Source organism: Gymnogyps californianus, chromosome 8 (genome assembly GCF_018139145.2).
Source record: "Gymnogyps californianus isolate 813 chromosome 8, ASM1813914v2, whole genome shotgun sequence".
NCBI lineage: Eukaryota > Metazoa > Chordata > Aves > Accipitriformes > Cathartidae > Gymnogyps > Gymnogyps californianus.
Genome location: NC_059478.1, coordinates 10632799 through 10651256, shown reverse-complemented (window position 1 = coordinate 10651256; position 18458 = coordinate 10632799). Strand labels below are relative to the sequence as shown.

General features: G+C 38.1%; 1 protein-coding gene across 1 annotated transcript in view; it reads right to left on the bottom strand.

Annotated features, from left to right (window-relative positions):
- CFH (complement factor H) overlaps positions 1-18458 on the bottom strand; it is a 37732-nt gene that overhangs the window by 8391 nt on the left and 10883 nt on the right. The window contains exons 6-16 of the mRNA XM_050900804.1: positions 17316-17486; positions 14013-14192; positions 12369-12569; positions 10891-11070; positions 9060-9236; positions 7783-7962; positions 7455-7628; positions 5920-6102; positions 3322-3504; positions 1760-1942; positions 259-438 (exon numbers count right to left, since the gene is read on the bottom strand). Coding sequence (XP_050756761.1) covers positions 259-438; positions 1760-1942; positions 3322-3504; positions 5920-6102; positions 7455-7628; positions 7783-7962; positions 9060-9236; positions 10891-11070; positions 12369-12569; positions 14013-14192; positions 17316-17486 — 1992 coding nt within the window. The remainder of the gene's footprint in view (positions 1-258; positions 439-1759; positions 1943-3321; positions 3505-5919; positions 6103-7454; positions 7629-7782; positions 7963-9059; positions 9237-10890; positions 11071-12368; positions 12570-14012; positions 14193-17315; positions 17487-18458) is intronic.

The following is an 18458-nucleotide window of genomic DNA, read 5'->3' as shown; positions in this document are numbered from 1 at the left end:
ATCACATAGCTCTTGAGGGACTACCTGGAAGTTTTATATGCCATCTTAGATAAGTCTGTGTAAATAAAAAGACTTACTGTCCAGCAGCTGGTTAACTGCACTTTCTTTAGCAACTTACGTTCTATTGCTTTTCTGCAGTTACCTGTTCATGATAACCTTAACATAAATAATATCATTCTCCTGCTAATATGATGACTGCAAATGCATAACACAGAAATTCATAATAAAATAAATAGAAAAAAATAGTCCACTACTGACCCACACAGTGAGGTGGTGACTGCCATTTCCCTTCCATACATGTTATTTCATTCACACCGATGAGCTGGAAACTCTTCAGACATGAAAAAGCTATTTTACTCCCATGCTTGTAATTTCTTCCAACTGTTATCTGTTGAGCACCAGGCAGCTGAGGTGGAGGTGGGCACATACTCTCCTCAGCTAAGGACACATACTCATGTTATAGTAGAACATAAGATAAAGTGCAACAGTTCATCACAGATTACAACACGAACAACCAAGAAAACACTGGTGTTAGATAATTCTTCAGTAGCTACTCTAGCTTTAATTAATATCATGATCATTTTGTTCTGCTTCAGAAACACCAGAGCTGCCTTCAGATGCTCATACGCTTTCAAACTCATAGAAAAAAGACAGTCACAGTTGCCTACACCAATCTAAGCTGGAGCTTCTTGTAGTCCCTCCTTTCCGTTACACACAGCTGCACACTCTTGTGTGCTTTCCCTGTTCCTCTCTGTATGGTGAACTACTTTAGGAAAACTGGACCAACTTCTGGGATTCTTCTTTTGTTTTGTTGTTGTTTTTTTTTCTTCAGACTTGGCTGATAACAGAACTAAATGAGAATCACAAAAGGAAACAAAGAAATAAACTTCAGTTTTGCCACTCAAGGAATGAAGGGCTGCTCCTGCCAAAGGAAAGAAAAAGGGAGGGAAGGAGGTAGATCTAGGAAGGAGACCTCCAGAGCTCGGTCTGTTGCCTCTAGTGGTTCCAGAAAACTGAGAAGTTAGAGGCCCTTGGTTTTGAAAGGGAATGCTCCCTCAAGTGATTGCCACTCTGTCTACTTCTCCCACTTCCACGCATCATTTCACATGAATCTGGCATAATCAAAGCAGGCAATGAGGAGATGATTGTTTTACAATCCTGCCTTCTCCAGGCAATATCCTGCTCTGCTAAACATAAAGGCAGTCCTGCAGGCATCCAGCCTTTGGTGTGTACTACATAAGGGCAGTCTCCTCTAGGTCTGTGCTTTTGAAGTGGCCAACTCAGCTTTTTTCTTGTTTCACTAGGAAGCAATTGGAAAAAATAGAAGGAAAAAAAAAGAAAAATCAGGAATAGAAAAGCTTTGAATGTTTACAGGAAATAAAGGAACTTTGGCTGGAGCTTGAGCTATATGTGCTACTCTCATTTGCACCAGGGTAAAGCCCTTTTGAAGAACTGAGCTTAAATTTATCATTGCATCTTTTCTCACATAAGAAGTGACAGTGACAACTGTTCCAGTCATCAGAGTAGAGATTAAGTCTACCTCACTAAAATAGTGAGTCTCTAAAGCTACTTAACTGTTCAAATGATTCCCATAATTATTCATGACTATCCTTTAGCATATAATCGAGTAAGCATATATATAAGCATGTAAGCATTTCTGTTTCAGACTACTGACACAGCAATGCTAAGAAGCTTTAATAATAAGCATTTATCATTCCTACATAAAAAGAAGAAATTGTATGTAAATCTAAAAACATACCTGTACATTCAATCTCTGGTGACCATTTTCCAGACACACAAGTTGCCTGTTTAATACTTTTGTCAGCTGATGTACACATATAACGTATAACTCTATGGAACCCAGTCTTCTTTTTTGCCTTGGAAAGACGACCATTGTGCACAAGCTCAACATCCACTGGAAGTACACACTGAGGAGATGGATCTGGAAAAAATCAACAAAAAGAGCTAAAAAATAGTTTTAGTTCAGATAATACATACATACGCATTCACCGATGAAGAGGTCATCGGTTTCCTATGCATGACCATGTGAAAGTGTTTTTTTATTTTCTGTAGTTTGAAGTAACTCCTAAGATTCCTAGATTACAGAAACAGAATGATTTTTTGTTCCAGCTATCTAAAGCAGAGACTGTTCCCACTCACAAAGCAATTATTTTTATGTTGACAGGATCCCTTTTGTTGAGCACAGTAAATAATATAAAAACTAAGCATTCTTTTCTTCCCTAAAACTATAAAAAGGTAGCAAGATGAGCAAGACCAGAAACCTTCTTTTGCTTGTAGAAACAGGAGCATAAAGGAAGTACTACTCCACACTGAATATGTATCAGGTATCAATCTCCTGTGGAGGTGTATCTAAGTCCTAACCAGGTCTTGTGTCCTTGACTGGTGATTCTGAGAGTCAGAACACACGCTACTTGTGAAAGCTAAGCAGACTGTGTTTTGTGCCAGATTCAATCCTCAACATAATTGTAAATAAAGGTACAGTGTACTCAAGTCACTGATGAATATAAAATCACTTCTGAAGAAAGGGGGAACCAAGAATTGGATATATCATAAACTGTATTCTGTTAAAGATAAGTGAAGTGCTGGAGTAATTTACCCCAGACAAGACTCCTTCTTGTCCAGTATCGCTTTTTTCTTAAATTACTGACTCCAATGTTTTTTTTTTTTCTTTTTCTTAGGAAAAGACTATGTTTTATATCTTTTTAAAAGACATTACTTTCATTCAATTTATGCACTGCAAAACTAAATGGGAAGATGAGAAAAAAGAGAAAACTACTGATCAGAAATGAAAAGGACTAATCCACATAAAAATGGTGAGGATGGGATAAGCCTAGCACATTGTGGCTATTAATATTATTATTCCCAGTAGGATTTTAAAAAAGCAAAGTAGTATATGGAGACATAAAACTACAAGCAATTAACGCAACAGGCATGCTACTTTATCGCAAGTATGTCCCAAGGCTTCTGAAGGGTCGTTACCAGGGAGGAACACTGGAAAATGGGTAAAAGCCACCGTACACCAAAGATGTACCCCCATACTTGATTTTACCCACTGTGCAGGTGCCCATTTCCTTCCCCAAACCTACTCAGAGTGCTTACAAAGTTGTAGGTGCAGAGTCTTTCCAGGATGAAGGACATGTTCACATTTAAAAGAGGAGTAAATAAAAAAAACTTAGTTGAGATGCATGAAATTATAGTATCTCTGGCTACATATCGATTCGTGAAGTCCTTGAAATTTTGAATAGAACTCTTTTACACTCACATCTGAAATATTATGGAAATATTATGGAAGTAGATTACCGGCACAAAGAGGTAAAGGCTTCCATTCCCCATTAAGACATTTTATTTTAATTTCCTTAGAATTGCCAGAGCCTTGTTTACATCCACAAATTACTTCATCACCATGCAAAAACTGGGTCTGGTCTTCCTGATGAAGAACAACATTTGGAATAGAGGAAGGTGATCCACATGGCATTTTGTCTTCTGTTGAAAAGAGCAGAAGTATTCCACAATAATATTGGAGTCATATATAAATAGCTGAAAGAACTTAAATAAAAATAACTATATTTGCATTTGGTGAGTCAAACCTACTCCCATTAATTGTAACAACTAAACTTCAACACAGCTGGAGTATGTATTTGTTTTAGTCAGTTTACTAAATCCCTCTCCTGTCTTTTCCCTTCCTTTTCCATCACTGTGGTAACTCCACAGCATGCTCCACAAGTAGTTTCAGCTAACATTAATTTCCCAAACTGCTTTTCATTGGTACATAAACCCTAAAGTGTAAGAAAACCTTCAATTAATCCAACTCACCTGGATCCCTGAGTGGGATCAGTCCAACTCACCTGGATCCCTGATTCTGATCAGTCCAAATTATATTTGATTATACACCTACACATTTGTAATGTGTACTTTAAGTTAGTATTATTACAAGAACTGAAAACGATTGTAACATCACTTAGAGGGCTGCAGCGCTGTCACCTCTGTGTGATAACAGCAGTTCCTGCTTTGGGCTGTCACTTGCAGTGGTAGTGACAGCAAAGGGTAATGGCTTGCACAGATGAGTGCAGTGTGTGACTAGGTTTTTTTTGAAGGAGGAAAAAGGCATGTAAGGGGAATAAGGGCATAGGGCCTGCTCTTAATGTGGGAGAGGGAAGACCCATGATAAACTCAAAAATTGAATTCGAACAACCCTGCACTCAAATTTGGACCACTCTTCTTTCAAGCCTGTGCACTGAAACTATTCTTACTAGATCAAGGATTGAAAAGATGCAAGCTCCATGCTGTACATTTTTAAACCACCAGTGTTGCTCATGGAAGATGTGTCAGAATGTATATGTATAGGGACAGAGTAAACCAGTCCATAAAAACCCCACCATTTATTGGTTCTGCTGTTAGATCATCCTGTGCCATAAGAACACCCTGAATTATTTTCTGTATTTACAGATTTTCAGCTTGAATATTCCATTCTACTTCAATTCTGAGACACTGTCTTAACAAACAAATAGTAGTTTTGCATAAACATTTTTTAACTCCTGTCATTGACGTTCATATGCTCAGGTTTGAGGTACACTACCTAATGACATGCACAGAAAGCGGGTGCTTTTGCTTAGGCAGGAGACTTGACTGTAGAACTACTCACCATTTCACTATCAGGACTATAAAAAACTGTTGGACATGTCTGACTCTAGCCTAGGGAAGACAGCAACGTACATAACACATTCATGGTCATCATGTTCATAGCCCTGTGCCCCAGTAACATCCAGCATTGCTAGAAAGAGGCCACCGAGTTTGTACTGAGCTTGCAAGGCCTCAGGATGGAGGCTTATCAGGCTTACTTTGTCAGAACCTGTCCTGACCTGCCTGGAGGCTTGGTTTTACTTATTTTAGCTGTAACAGCAATTTTTCTAGTGACCAGGCTATAGCTAATTTATTTTACTTTTGGCTATCTCTGTATGGCACAATCATAGTTCTATATACATAGTACTAACAAGTTTTTAGTCTCTGTAGAGTGAGTAATTATGACTCTAATATAATGATGTGGGTGAATACAGGGCTGGTATGATAACAAGAGTCCTTGAGAAGTGGGGACAAAGGTTGGGTGTGGCAGAGTAGAGGCATGGGATGGTAAGAGACAGGGCATAGCCTGACACCCCAAGGCTATGAACAGCTCACAAAAGGCCAGCTTAGACCTGGAGCTGATCAAAACTGGTTTTAGGGGTAACACAAAGAACAAGGAACAAGTATCTAACATATTTAAAACACACTTAATGTATCTAATTCAGAACTTGTAGACCAGTGAAAAAAAGGCAAGGCATAAAAGCATGCTAGCAAATCTAAAAATTACCCCAAGCAGATCCTGTAAGGAGGAAGAGGAAATCATCAGCATCACCATCTTATTCCTCCCAGTGAATGATGTGAGATACTGATAATGTGCTGTAACTTCCCTCCAAAACACACCAGACTGAAGCCATTGACTTTAGGACCCAAAGGGGCAGTGGAAGGGTGAACATAAAACCAGAAAAAGGGGTAAATAAGAGAAAGTATGCGTATAACAATTGTAATTATATAGTATAAACTGTTTGTATTACTTAGATATTCTGTATTATTTATATATTTATAATTATTCTTTATATATTACATTTATTTTCTTTCTCTTTCTATCATCATTTGATCTGGACTCACAACAATTCTTTGATTGGACTGTTGAGATTTCAGTTATACTACTAATAAAGTTTTGGCTTTATATATATTGTGTGTTTACTTTTCATTCATAACATGATTTTGAGCGTAACATATTATACCTGCAACTATGTAATTTTAATTGTGAAAATATCTGTGAAGTATTAGCCTACAGTGAATTACAGACATCTCACAAGTAAGAGTTATATAGATTACCAATGCAAGAGGGAGGAGATGACCATTGTCCGTCAACACATTCTATTTCCTTTAATCCAACCAATTTAAATTCAGTGTTGCATTCATATTGCTTTCTGTCCCCATGCCGATACTGTTCCACAGAGCCACCAGCAATACTTCCATTGGTAATCTCAGGTGGAGGTCCACAGCCTCTGGTGTTCACTGAAATCAAGAGATCAAATCTATGCTCTGAACTCAGTACTTTTAGCACAGTTATAAGTTAAGTGCAATATAAAATAAATCGAATTTGTTGTTTGAAGTTAAGAAAAATCTGTAGAAGAGGTTAAATGGGTCATTGGTTTATTCCTTTGAATATCTGGATTCATGTTGGGCTGGAGATCACAAACAGATATGTGTGACCCTGGCTCACTCTCTTACTTCCATACACTGTCAATTACCTGCTATGATAAAAGAAGTGGTTGATAAAACCAACCCAGTTTTAAGAGAAAAAAAAAAGTGTTACATGGATGACAACTTCAGTATTCTTAAAAAAAAAAAAAAAGTGAAAATTCTGCAAGTAATAATAAGCTATGTTACAAAAATCACCCAGCAAGTGATATGTACTGTATATTAAAGGAATTAACTTCTGATAGAGTGAATGGAACTCCTGTTAAGGGATCTTAAAATGTTCCTGAGCTAAAGAGCCAACTATGTGAAATATACTTGTTTTTAAATGCAAAAGAGAGTGAGCAAAAAGAAGGATAAGAGCATGAAAGACAACAAGGAAATTGATTGACTGGGAAGAAAGGGAGATGAGGAATATGAGATCCCTTCATCCTCTCAAACTTCCTCATGAAAAGGCATAACACCAGCAAAAGAAACTCTTTTCAGATGCCAGTAAGTTGTGCTCTGTCTTAAAAAGGATGAGAAGAATAGGGGCATGTATCTTCCCTTCTGCATGAGTTTGTTCATCCTACTGGATGAAGCTGAGGGATCTCACAGGGAAAACCCTTCACTGAGTTTCTTTTGCTTGGGTCCAGCTCTGTGTCATCTCCAAAACAGTTTTTTTTCTTCAATATCATGTGATCAGAAAAAGGAACACAGGGTACAATATCTGATGGGTATCAACATTAGGCAGTGGCAAAACTTATGACATTTAGGATACAGTAAGAGAGGACGTTACTCAAATTAATCACTCCTGGCTGCCATATTGCACATTAGTTATGCCTTTTTGAATAATAAATATTTTTTCATACATTAGAGTCAATAACTTGAGTGAAATTTTGTGCAAGCCATTTACCAGCTCACTTTCAGTTATTGCAGAACTCCAATTGGCATAACTAAAGCTAACAGAAAGTTCAACATTGAAAGTTCAACTGTTCAGAATCTTTCACATGAAATAGCAAAACGCTATGAAATGATCCAAAAAGGACCAGTTCCTGTCCTTTTAGAGATGAAGATGGGATAATTGTTCTTGGGAGCCAGACTGGCTTATAGAAGGTGTCCACAGAAGTCTTTAGGACCCAGGCATTTTCATCTATTTCCTACTACAATAAAGTTAACAGAAGAATTACCTTTACACACTGGTGGTGATGGAAACCATCCAAAGTAATAGCACTGAGTAGAGGCAGGTCCCACTCTTACGTAATTGTTTGCACAGGTAAATTTCACAACATCTCCATTGTGGTATTTACCCTCCTTGGGAGAAAAATCTCCATTGGGCAATGTCAGCATTTCACATTCTATTGCTACAAAGACAAAATATTTTAACATATAGTGTACACCCTACAAAAAGTACATGAAATGCTACTGGTTAGAACAAAACCAAAGAAAGTCTTAAAGAAAAAAGCTTCACAAAGTGTGTACAGAGTTACACTGATTAGCAAACACAACAATATTCACCAAGACACTGGGGCGTTGGACTCCATTCACCATTTATGCCACACCTTGTGGTACCAGTTGGCTTATTATTTGCAGTTTGATATCCCTCCAAACATGCGTACTCAATTGTATCTTCAGGCATGAACACAGTTTTACTTGCGTGGTAATTCAAAATGTTCAAATGAGGTGTTTTACATGATTCTGTAGAATAAAACAAAGTTAGTGCATTTTGTGATCCAAAACCACTGCCCTTTGGAAGCATCATTTCTGTAGGTGCTTTAGTGTGTGCTAGTCTACTGAACTACTCAGTATATTTGAAACATTAAAAATTCTGCATTGCCAGAATATGAATGTAGGATATATGTAGCATATTCACATAATATCTATTGCATTAATCTGCAGAAATATGTGTCTAGAAGTAATATTTAGCATAAATATTTCTTGCTTAGATTCAGTTCCTTTCCTTCTACTACATATTATTATTATTGGTGTCATAGCAAACAGTTTGTACTCCTGTTCCCCATGGTCATTTGTGAAGGGGTCAGAAAAAAGCCGCAAAATCTGAGGTAAAGGCAGTCTGAAATAAAAGGACAAGATAAAATATCAGCTAAAGTTGGTCAATATTATGAGCCTTGGTACCATAACACTGGAAGATTAAGTCTCTTCTTTTACTATCCTACACCCCTGTTCAGGAGAGGAAGGAACTTCTAAGAGGAGAAAGGCAACAACAGTATGGAGGCATTTTCAGGAAAAAGCATTCCAGTGTTTTTCACAAATGTACTTTTTAACACCAGGGCAGACATATGCATAGTGCTTTTTATGCATAGTGATAACATCTTTCCAAATAATGAATCCCATTTTTCTCTAGTTTGGTCACATTTAAAGAAAGTTCTTTGCAGAATCCCTTGGTTCACAGGCATTTCTTCATAAATCTTCCCTCACATGTGTGAAAGGTGGGAGAATTGGGAGTAAAGTTGGGCATATGTACCTTGTATCAGGTAAGAATCACTGGAGAGGTCAGTGATTACCATCTACTTCATGCTACAGAGGTTCAAAAAGATAGCTCACGTAGAAGACAGTAGATATCTTCCTGCCTTACTCACTTCCTTTGTGTTTTCTCTCTTTATTTCTTGGAGCCCCAGAAAGGTTAATCTCTGGAGGATCAGTCCTCTATTTGAGTCTCCCTCTGCTCAGTAAAAAACCTCTACCGATCTAGATGACAAAAATCTGAGTACATAGGACATCGTGTCTGTCCCAGTGACAATGACAGGGAGCTCTGAAGCCTTTATGCTACTCACTGATGCACTTTGGAGGTGGAGTCCAGCCATTCTCTTGACACTGTATCACTCCTGTTTCTTGTCCTTCTGGAGTTACAAAGCCAGTACGACAACTATAGGTGACCTTCTCCTGCAAACGAAATGTTTTCTTTCCCAAGGTGAAATAACCGTTGTCAACATTGATATTCTGGCATTTTTCTGAAAGAGATAGACAGAATTTCTTCCAAGTAAAACACTGCTAAACTACGTGCTTATAACACACAGAAGAAGGAGGACAAATGAAGGAGCAGTAGGATTTAGAACATTTTTAAGAGCACATTAATTTTTGCTTCTGCATGGAGCTTGCTTCCTGGGGCACAACTGGAAAGTGAAAAGTCAAAGTTCACAGTTACCAACTCATGCAGCACAAACAGGGATGGATAGGGGTTTGATTTGCAGCAATCTTGCAAGCTTCCAAAATTGTACGTCCATATCTAGTCTTCACTAGAAATGAAATTCATTAAGCATGCACAGCATTGTGCATGCATAAAGAGGACCTTCTGTCCATATTGCAAGGAGGGGGCATGCCAGAGGTCACCACAGTGTGCAGGTACCACCTCAGTTCTACCGAAGAGAAATCATTGAGAGTGCACATACTGCAGGACTAAAGCAAATTTGTACCAAAGGACCCCTTCTTGCATACAAAAACACTAGTGCAGACAGACCCAATGTTGTAATTGATTTCACATCACTTGGAATACATTGTTTAAGCCAGTCTAAAAGGATGGAAATCAGTCGTCTTGGTTGGATGTTATGGTCTTGTATTCTGAAAGAAAACTTCCGTAGTATGCTAAATTCTTTACTAATAAACCATTCTGTGAAGGAGTTTTTCTTCAATTTTAAGAAATTAACACTACAACAAATAGCAATATTTGTGCATTAGAGAGTCAAGTAAATAAAGATACGGAAAAAAAAAAGGACTTTGAGGAGCACTAGAGGATGTATTTGGATGTTGAGAGCAGAGTTAATGATACTTTAGTGCAACAGCTTCAAAAGTTTAAATTTCACATCAAATTTTTTGGTGTTTATACCAGTGATGCCCACGATTGCCTAACACTAGGAATCACAAAATTTTATTTTACTTGCTTATTGCTATGTCAAAATCTCAGTGGGTGGCAGCCAAAAACATTCTATTGTCAGTGTCTCTATCAGGGTGGAATTGTTTCCTAAAAAAATATTTTTACAGTTCAAGAAAAGTTAGGTTGAATTATTTCTTTTGTCCATATGAAATCATTATCTAAAGTGTTTAAAATTCTTGTGAGACATTCTAGAAATTTCAGGCTCGGTGCAAGTCAGGAACAAAAGCTGGAAACAGAGTTAGGAGAGGTAACCTTCCTATTCCTCCCCCCTTCCAGTATGATGCCAACTGGAAAGAAAGCAAGAGAAACAAGGATCATAGATCAACAAGGTGGCATAGCGAGAGGCTGAAAGGAGACAAATTACAGATAGGCTGCACAAGGGGAATGATTACCATTTATTATATTACTGCACAGCTATGTTATAACAAGATTTCACTACTGAAGACAAAAGGACTACGAGTCCCATCCCAGAGCTTACATTCTAGGAGATCTGAATGAGCCACATGTGGACCTTTTACAGGGTTACATTCTGCAAGTTTGTATAGTGACTGACCTCAGCAGCATACAGGGACATGAGAACTGCATGAGACAGTTGAGAGTATAACAGCATTGTGTTTCAGTTGTAGAGCACCTAGACTTAGAGTTACTAAGCAGTGGTGATGGACTAATGTAGGTGATGTGATAATGGATTTACTGGTTTTAGCCAGAAACCTCAACAAAATACAAGCACTCACTTTTGCGGATACATCTTGGAGGAGGTGACCAGTCATCCTTTGTGCATGTGACTTCCCCATCTTCATATTCAGTATGATAGTCATCGTTGCAGACATATTTAACTCTTTCACCTTCCTTGTAAACATTCTTCTGGCTCCGTGAGAAATAACCATTTTCCAGCTGTCTGACATGACATTTTTCTAAAGAAGAAAGGTAAGTACATTTAACCACAGTAATTTGTGCAGCAAGAACTAAGGTAAAGTAATTCTTAGGCAGACAGTTACTAAAAAATGGGCCTCCAAGCACCCTTCTGTAGCCTTTTATCCAAAAAGACATTTGTGTTCAAATCTGAATGAAAGCATGTTTTGTTTCACTGCCCTAAGATTAACGAATCACACGAATAGGAGTGCAAGTCACTACATAAAGTGCTAAGAAGTGGTCTAGTAAACAATATTGCTTACCTAGTGTTCATAAGCAAGTTTGGCTAACTTCAGTGCATCTAACGTCATGTACACCAGCTCTGGTTTGGTCTGCTATGTCTCTCAAATATTGATGTCTGCCCCGAGTGATTTTCAGCATTTGCATCCAGGAGATTTTATCATCTCTGTGCAAATATATCAGCCTCTCAGAACAGCTCTAGAGATTTTAGCAACAAGTAAGCACACTGGCTCTACAACATTCTGCGCCCCCAAGAGCCCAGACACAAGGAAGATGGCTGAAGGAATGCTATAGCTGTGTTACTTGAGTAACTGGTCCTTTCCTCCGGGCAGGACTCCACTCATTTCGTGCACTGAGCACCACTCCACTGAGGGCAACAAGGAAAGATCAAACTTTTGTAATCCACTTCCAAGCCCTACTGGAAGGTAGGAACTTTACTGTGACTGAAGATGTGTGTTAGGAGAGGAGGCCTCAGCTCGCTGCTTTAAATCTATTTTAAATCTAATTTATTTTAAATCTAAGTCAGTGTATCTGGATCTTTTGCTGATACCATGCTCACTTTCAGCTTATTGCAAGAGTGTGCCACCTTCTCAGCTCCAAACGCTATCCAAAGGGACCAGCAAAGGATCTCAGAGAGGAACCTCTAGTCAAAGTGCCCAAGCCACAGAAGGAAAAATATATTTACATAGAGTAGAAACTCTCTGTTTGTATGTGCAGCGGTGTGTGCTGATGAAAGTAGATGCATGCATGTGACCCAGAAGCCGGAGAAGAGAAACATTTCCTATGTATTTCATCTCATGAATAGTTCCAGGAGTAAAGAATCTCCAAAATCCAAAAGCATCATTTCAGCCTTACTCACTTCAGAGTGTCACTTTACCAGCTGACAGTTTGAGCTCTGCAGATAGGATGACAGTCTGGGTGCAGTTACAGGGGTCAACTAAAGCAGTTCTACTTTAACAAACTGTCCTTTGTTCCGTCTTGTGCTCCATCGGCACAATTTCTGCTGCACAGACCTTTGATAATTGTAACAGAATTGATCATATAGTAGAAATGTACTTACTCAGGCATTTTGGCTCTGGATACCAGCCCCTTTCAGAACAGACCGTTTGAGCCCAGTATTCTCCGCTCAGGGTTGAATAACCATTAGCGCAGTGGTAATCAGCATGCTGCCCAAACCTCATTGGAAAGTAATAGTTTTTGTAGTACTCCAGTGTTTCACTTAACCTGCCATTTTCTATAGCTGGGTAGTCACATGGTTTCTCTTGAAATAGAATTAAACAGCAACAATATCAACACTTGCATGACAGAAAGCTCAGGACACAATTAATTCAGATTCAGCTTCATCATCTGAGTGTTTTCTGAAACTGACAGAATCAGGACTGCACACCTTGGCAGATCCTAAGGAGTGCAAGAACAATTGCACTCTGCTTCTGGTGTCTTTGTCAGTGCTTATACCTGTGTTGCTTCCCTCTGACTCCACTGCAACCAACAGAAATCCAGTCAATATTCTCAGCGGACTCCAAAGGCTGACTCATGAGACCAAATGTAAGTATTTATTCTACGGTGAGATGACACTGTCTTTGTAGAGTATCTCGACTAAATTTACTACACTGACCATGATGGGAGCCCAGACAGCTAGCTCAGATATAGACACTGAACTGTGGACTCTTAAAATTGAGATGACTCCTGTCACCACTTTCATTTGTAACTTTTGGGATCCTGCAGCAAAAGCTCTTCCTAGCTCTTCTCATTTTTATTTTAAAACTGTAGTGTTTTTCTTTTGTTCTCTCAGTTCCTCAAAAGAACTGACCCTTTTCAGGGACGAGGCAAGGATAGAAGGAGGAGATTCCCAGAAGCTTTCATTCAAGTTTACCCAGGGTGTCCTACTTCGCCATGGCAGGTAGGTTCCTCCTGAAGTGCTCTGACCTAGAGCCTACGTGCTGGGGCACAGGAGATCACCCACTGGACAGACCATTCAATAATGAGTGAAGTGGTCTCAGAACGATACCTGAATTTCAGAACCTACACATATATACAGAAAAGATTAATACAGATACTAATTGCACTTTTTGGGAATAGTTCAAATCATCTTATCCAAAGGTTCATTTACAAGACTGATTTCATCAGGGTTTCTCTCACATTTTGTTTTCTAAGTTTTTCTTTTACTTTCAGTGACCAAAGACCAAAGAGTGCTAGATTATGAAATTAATTGCTAATTTATTTATTTATTTGTTAATACTGTGCCTACGGGGCAAAACTATCATTGTAGTTATGGGAAGTTTAAGCCAAGAAAGAACTCATCAACAATCAAGAATATGTTGTTTTGTTATTTGACAAATATTATAATAGGTAGAATAAAACTGTGATTGATTGTTCATAATATACCAACATATAACTGCAAGTAAAAATCTAAAGCTGTGATAACTACGATGAAAGATACCTTCCAACCACTGCCGATGTTTTGTTTTGGTTTGGACACTTTAACACTCACTATATCTATAAACATAATGTAAATGTAGATTACACCATTGTTTTTATAGCTGATTTTTCCAAACCATCAAATTAAGCTTTACATCACAAAGAAACACAATGAATAAGCAACTCTCATTTCTCATGCTTCTTAAGTTTTTCTCTTGACCTCTTTTTCAGTGAGATATTTCCAACAACTCTACATGTTGTGTCTTCATTCATGAGAGCTACTTACGGACACAGCCTGGATCAGGCACCCAGCCATTCTTGGTGCATTCAGCTGTGCTTTTGCCAGTCAATGTTTTAAAATGATATCCAGGATTACACTGTATTGTGATTGTATCACCTACTATGTAGTTGTCTTCTTGAGGTCTAAAGTTCCCATTGGGAATTCTTGGAGGAGAGCATACAATTTCTAAATAAAAAGAGAAAAATTGGATGCTAATTTGAAGCATATGTTTGTATTTATTGCATAAGTTCTTCTTTTCATAGTATATTGACCATAACTGCATAAAATTGTTAAAAAGATGTCTCTTAGGGCAAAGAAAAGGTGACATTTCTCTCCCAATCTTAGAAATGTACGGTTCTGTAAGAGAGTGACAGCTGTTACTGATGTCATGCTAATTAGAAGATTAAAACTTAATTGCAAAGAGAATGGTTGGAGCAAGAACTAGAGGTGATCAAACTGAATTCGACTAATCTTTTCCAGTAGGTCATTCCACAGCTGGAGCTCAAAATGACCTATGCTGGACTCACAGCTCTCCTGGTCACTGTCCCAAAGGAGGGCAGGTTCACTGGCAGGTCCTAAATGGAGAAATAGTTATACTTAACTAGGAACTGATCATTCAAAGGCTGTGTGATTAAGATTAGGGTCTTGCACTGACACTGGAAGTATTTCAACAACTGAGAAAGGACGAGAATGCTATTCTAAAACGCTCATGATATCTTTATGCTCAGAGAAGCCAGGCCAACATACTATTTATAAACTGGCGCCTGTCTTTTGCGTTTTTTTGTATTCTACTTCCAATTCAGAAAATATCATCAACACACTCAGGGCTGGGAGGGGATGACTATAAGGTAACTACAGGTTGGTCCTGCTGTGGAGTGAAGGTGGGCGAATCAGCTGTATGCATGTACTGCTGAATCATCTAGGTTCAGTGATAAGTCAAGTAGGATCAGTATTTGAATATGCCCCAAGTATCAGAGCCCAGTATATCACTGTCTGGAAGAATGTTTTGTTTGGCACTTCTTAAAAGCAATATGTTGCTAAACTGTAGGCAATGCATATTAATTAGTATCATTACTAATCTTGAAGCAGAAAGGTCAAGAACTGAGTGGGCGCTAAGACTAACTACTCATTATTTCTAAAGGAGTCTTTCTGGAAGAGGTCCCAGGAAGGTGGGTGGTACATAACATCCTCCAGTCTTGCCCTGTTGCCAACATTTTTTTCTAGTTTCAAGTATTTGGCAATTTCTTGAAGACAATTCAAGGCACTAATGATCTCCCCAATATTTACCTCAAACTATTTCAACTGCGACATAACATGCGTATTTCTGTTTGTGGGATTTAGAGATTTAAATATAGTCTTTAAGTGTTGTAGTTGAATGAAACTAAAGTAAAATCCATGACCCAGAGGGCTGATGTCAACAGGACTAGCCTCAGAAATAATGGATTTGTCATCTTAACTGCTCAGAAGGCATTTGGAAGTTAGAAAGCAAGAGGGAGTTTCAGCATTGTAAATATATTAATTTGTAGAGATTATCAGACAATTTCTGATGGGAAGGTTGAACACCATAGATAATGTGGTTGTGCAATTACAGTTCTGATGACATTAAACAAATTGCTGTCTTCATCCTAGACTAAGGGTCATGGACAGTGGCAGGATTCATGCATACCATGTTACTTTGGTCTCTATTTATACATCACTTCATGTCCATGGTTCTTAGGGTTAGTGAACTTCAAAGCTATGTTGTACACAATTCTTGACATAATGGTTGTGTAGAAAGTACTATTGTTTTCAGCTTTATGTATAATCCAGCACTACAATTCCATTGTAATTTTCAGCTTACACACTTATGGCCATCAATGGACTACTTATCCTTCTGAAATTGGACTACACATTTGTTCAAACTCCTCTGGAAATGGCTATGTCAACTTCAGATTGTTCTTCCTACAACACTATCTTACTATTTCAGAAGAACTCTTGAAAGGCAGCTTACAAACTTAAGTAAGTCAGGATTTTAATTTGAAAGATACTGTGAAAGATACTTTTGTAATTTCCAGTCATTTCTGAAAGGTTGCACAGTACACTAACAATTTCTTACTGAAGTTCCATCAGTGAAATAGGGATCATTTTTGAGTTGTTCCTCTTTGGTTGGAACTGGTTGATCAGAACTAGTAGTCTGGAAATTTAAAGAATGGATATAATGACTAGCAACCAGGTGCTCAGTCTGCTCAAACTACAGTAAGACTCATCAGGACACTCAGACAAAATGCAGAGGTCAGTTCACTAGGTCAAGCAAACTTCCATTGTCTCAAATGTTCATACAGGGTGAGACGTTGAGTGGTATTTTACTGAGTGGTTAGTCCTATGATTACAAGTAGCAGAGTCTTGGCTATGGTGACACAGCATCTCAACTACCGAACACAGAAGACCTGAAGATGCATTAACTTGTATCTCCCCCTCAAAGAACTGCTTTGTTCTTTCATAAGTAGGTCATCAACTAAGACTAGTAGCTTTTCCCAATTTTATTCATACTGCTGCGATTCATATGGTATCAAACAAATATTTCTTTACCCAGTCTTCCAACATACAGCACAGCCACTGACTTACACCAGTTATGTTCATGTCGAACACACTTAAAAAGGTATCGAGACTTGATGTGAAGACAATAGGACTTCAAAAACCATACCACTTCTCTAAGAAGTTGGTTTCAAATGTTAATTTTCCCATGCCATTGAAAGTTTCAGATTCCTTCTGAACTTTGAATTCCTCTGGCATTAATACTTTTTTTTCCTGCTTGCTTAAATATTCTTTTTAGTGTCTGACTTTTCCATTCCTTAGATAAAACATTTTCATCATATTTTGTAGAAGGTAAGGAGATTCAGCTTTATCCTTCCTATTTGTCCAAATTAGGATTTTTTTCTAACCCAAGAAATCTTTTTCCTATGTTCCCCCCACTAATTCCGAATCATACAAAAAAAGAATAAAATAACAACAGCTACTAATGCTGCATGAAGTATTTTAGCATCAGTCTCATTTATGCAGTATACTGGAGCAATTGTTGCTTCATGGACCTATTTAACTACACTCAAGTAACAAAAGACTGAATTAACTGTTTTTGCTACTGCTTTCCATGGAAAATTCTTATCCAGTTGTGTGGTCCCTTTAACACTTAATTCTTCTAGATCTTCATGGGATATTGGTCAGATGTGGATGGTTTTCTTTTGTTATGAATAAACAACTTTTGTCATTACTAATCTCTGAAATTACTTCCAAACACAACAAATGTGCAAAATAACTTTAGGCAAGGCTAACCAGTGCAATAGGGGGTTGGATTCCATCCTGATTCAGTACATTGTACATCTGCTCTTTCACCGTATCTGTATCCTTCATCACAGGCAAACTGTAGTTGTTCAGATTCCTTGTAAGACCCCTTTGGAGAACGTACGTGTCCATGCAGAATTTCTGGCACATCACAGATAATCTCTGAAATTGAGAAAGACAAAGTCCATATATTTTTGTTTATTTTTATTTGCTAAGAATAAATGCCTATTGGAATAAAATTTAGGGTTTTTTTCAGTGGACTTCACAAAAACATTTGCATTTGGAAACTGTTTGAAACTTATTTGAGAACTCTTCAATGACCTGATTGTGGGTGCCAGGTAAAAAGTGTGGTGTAGCACAGCATCAATAGCAAATTGGTTCATGAGACAGATTTCAGGGCTTTGCTTTGGATTTTAATGGATCTCAGAATCAGTATATAAGGGAGGGGACATTCTAAAATAAACAACTAGGCTAGCTGAAATTTAGGATTTTCCATTTTTCAGATAATTCCATTTCCTTGTAATTTCCAGCAAACCTAAAGCTCTCTCATAGCTAGTAGACGATTAGTTAAATCATGGCATCAACAGGAAAAAATAATTAAACGATCTGGAAAACTGACACTGGAATGCTTGACAATCTATAAAAGAACCTCAGCATCCCCAGCTCCTTGCCAAACCCAATAAAACCACCGAGAGCGTGCATTTTCCACAAACTGCATTCATAAAGCCAGAAAATATTCAAGGCTTAGTTTCCTAGGCCACAGAGCAGGACACCAAAGAGCTCTCTTGGATTTCTTTGCTGGATTTACTTTGTATTTAGGATGAAATATAGCTCAGTGAAACTGTCATTGTTTAATAAAATTCACTATATTCTGCAAATGCTGCAAGCACATGTGTTTAATCCCACTTTATGCTGTTCAAATTATAATAAATAGGGGTTTCAAAGCAGCAAAATGCAGCGCTGAAATTGTGAACAAACCACACATGTATCTGACATCCTGATATATGTACTCTGGTCTTCTAAACGCATACTTCCCGATCAGATAACATACAAGTAATCTAAGAAACCTGATGGACTGAATATTTAACAGGGATTGTTACCATAAGCTTCCTGGGATCATTCTTACATACTGAC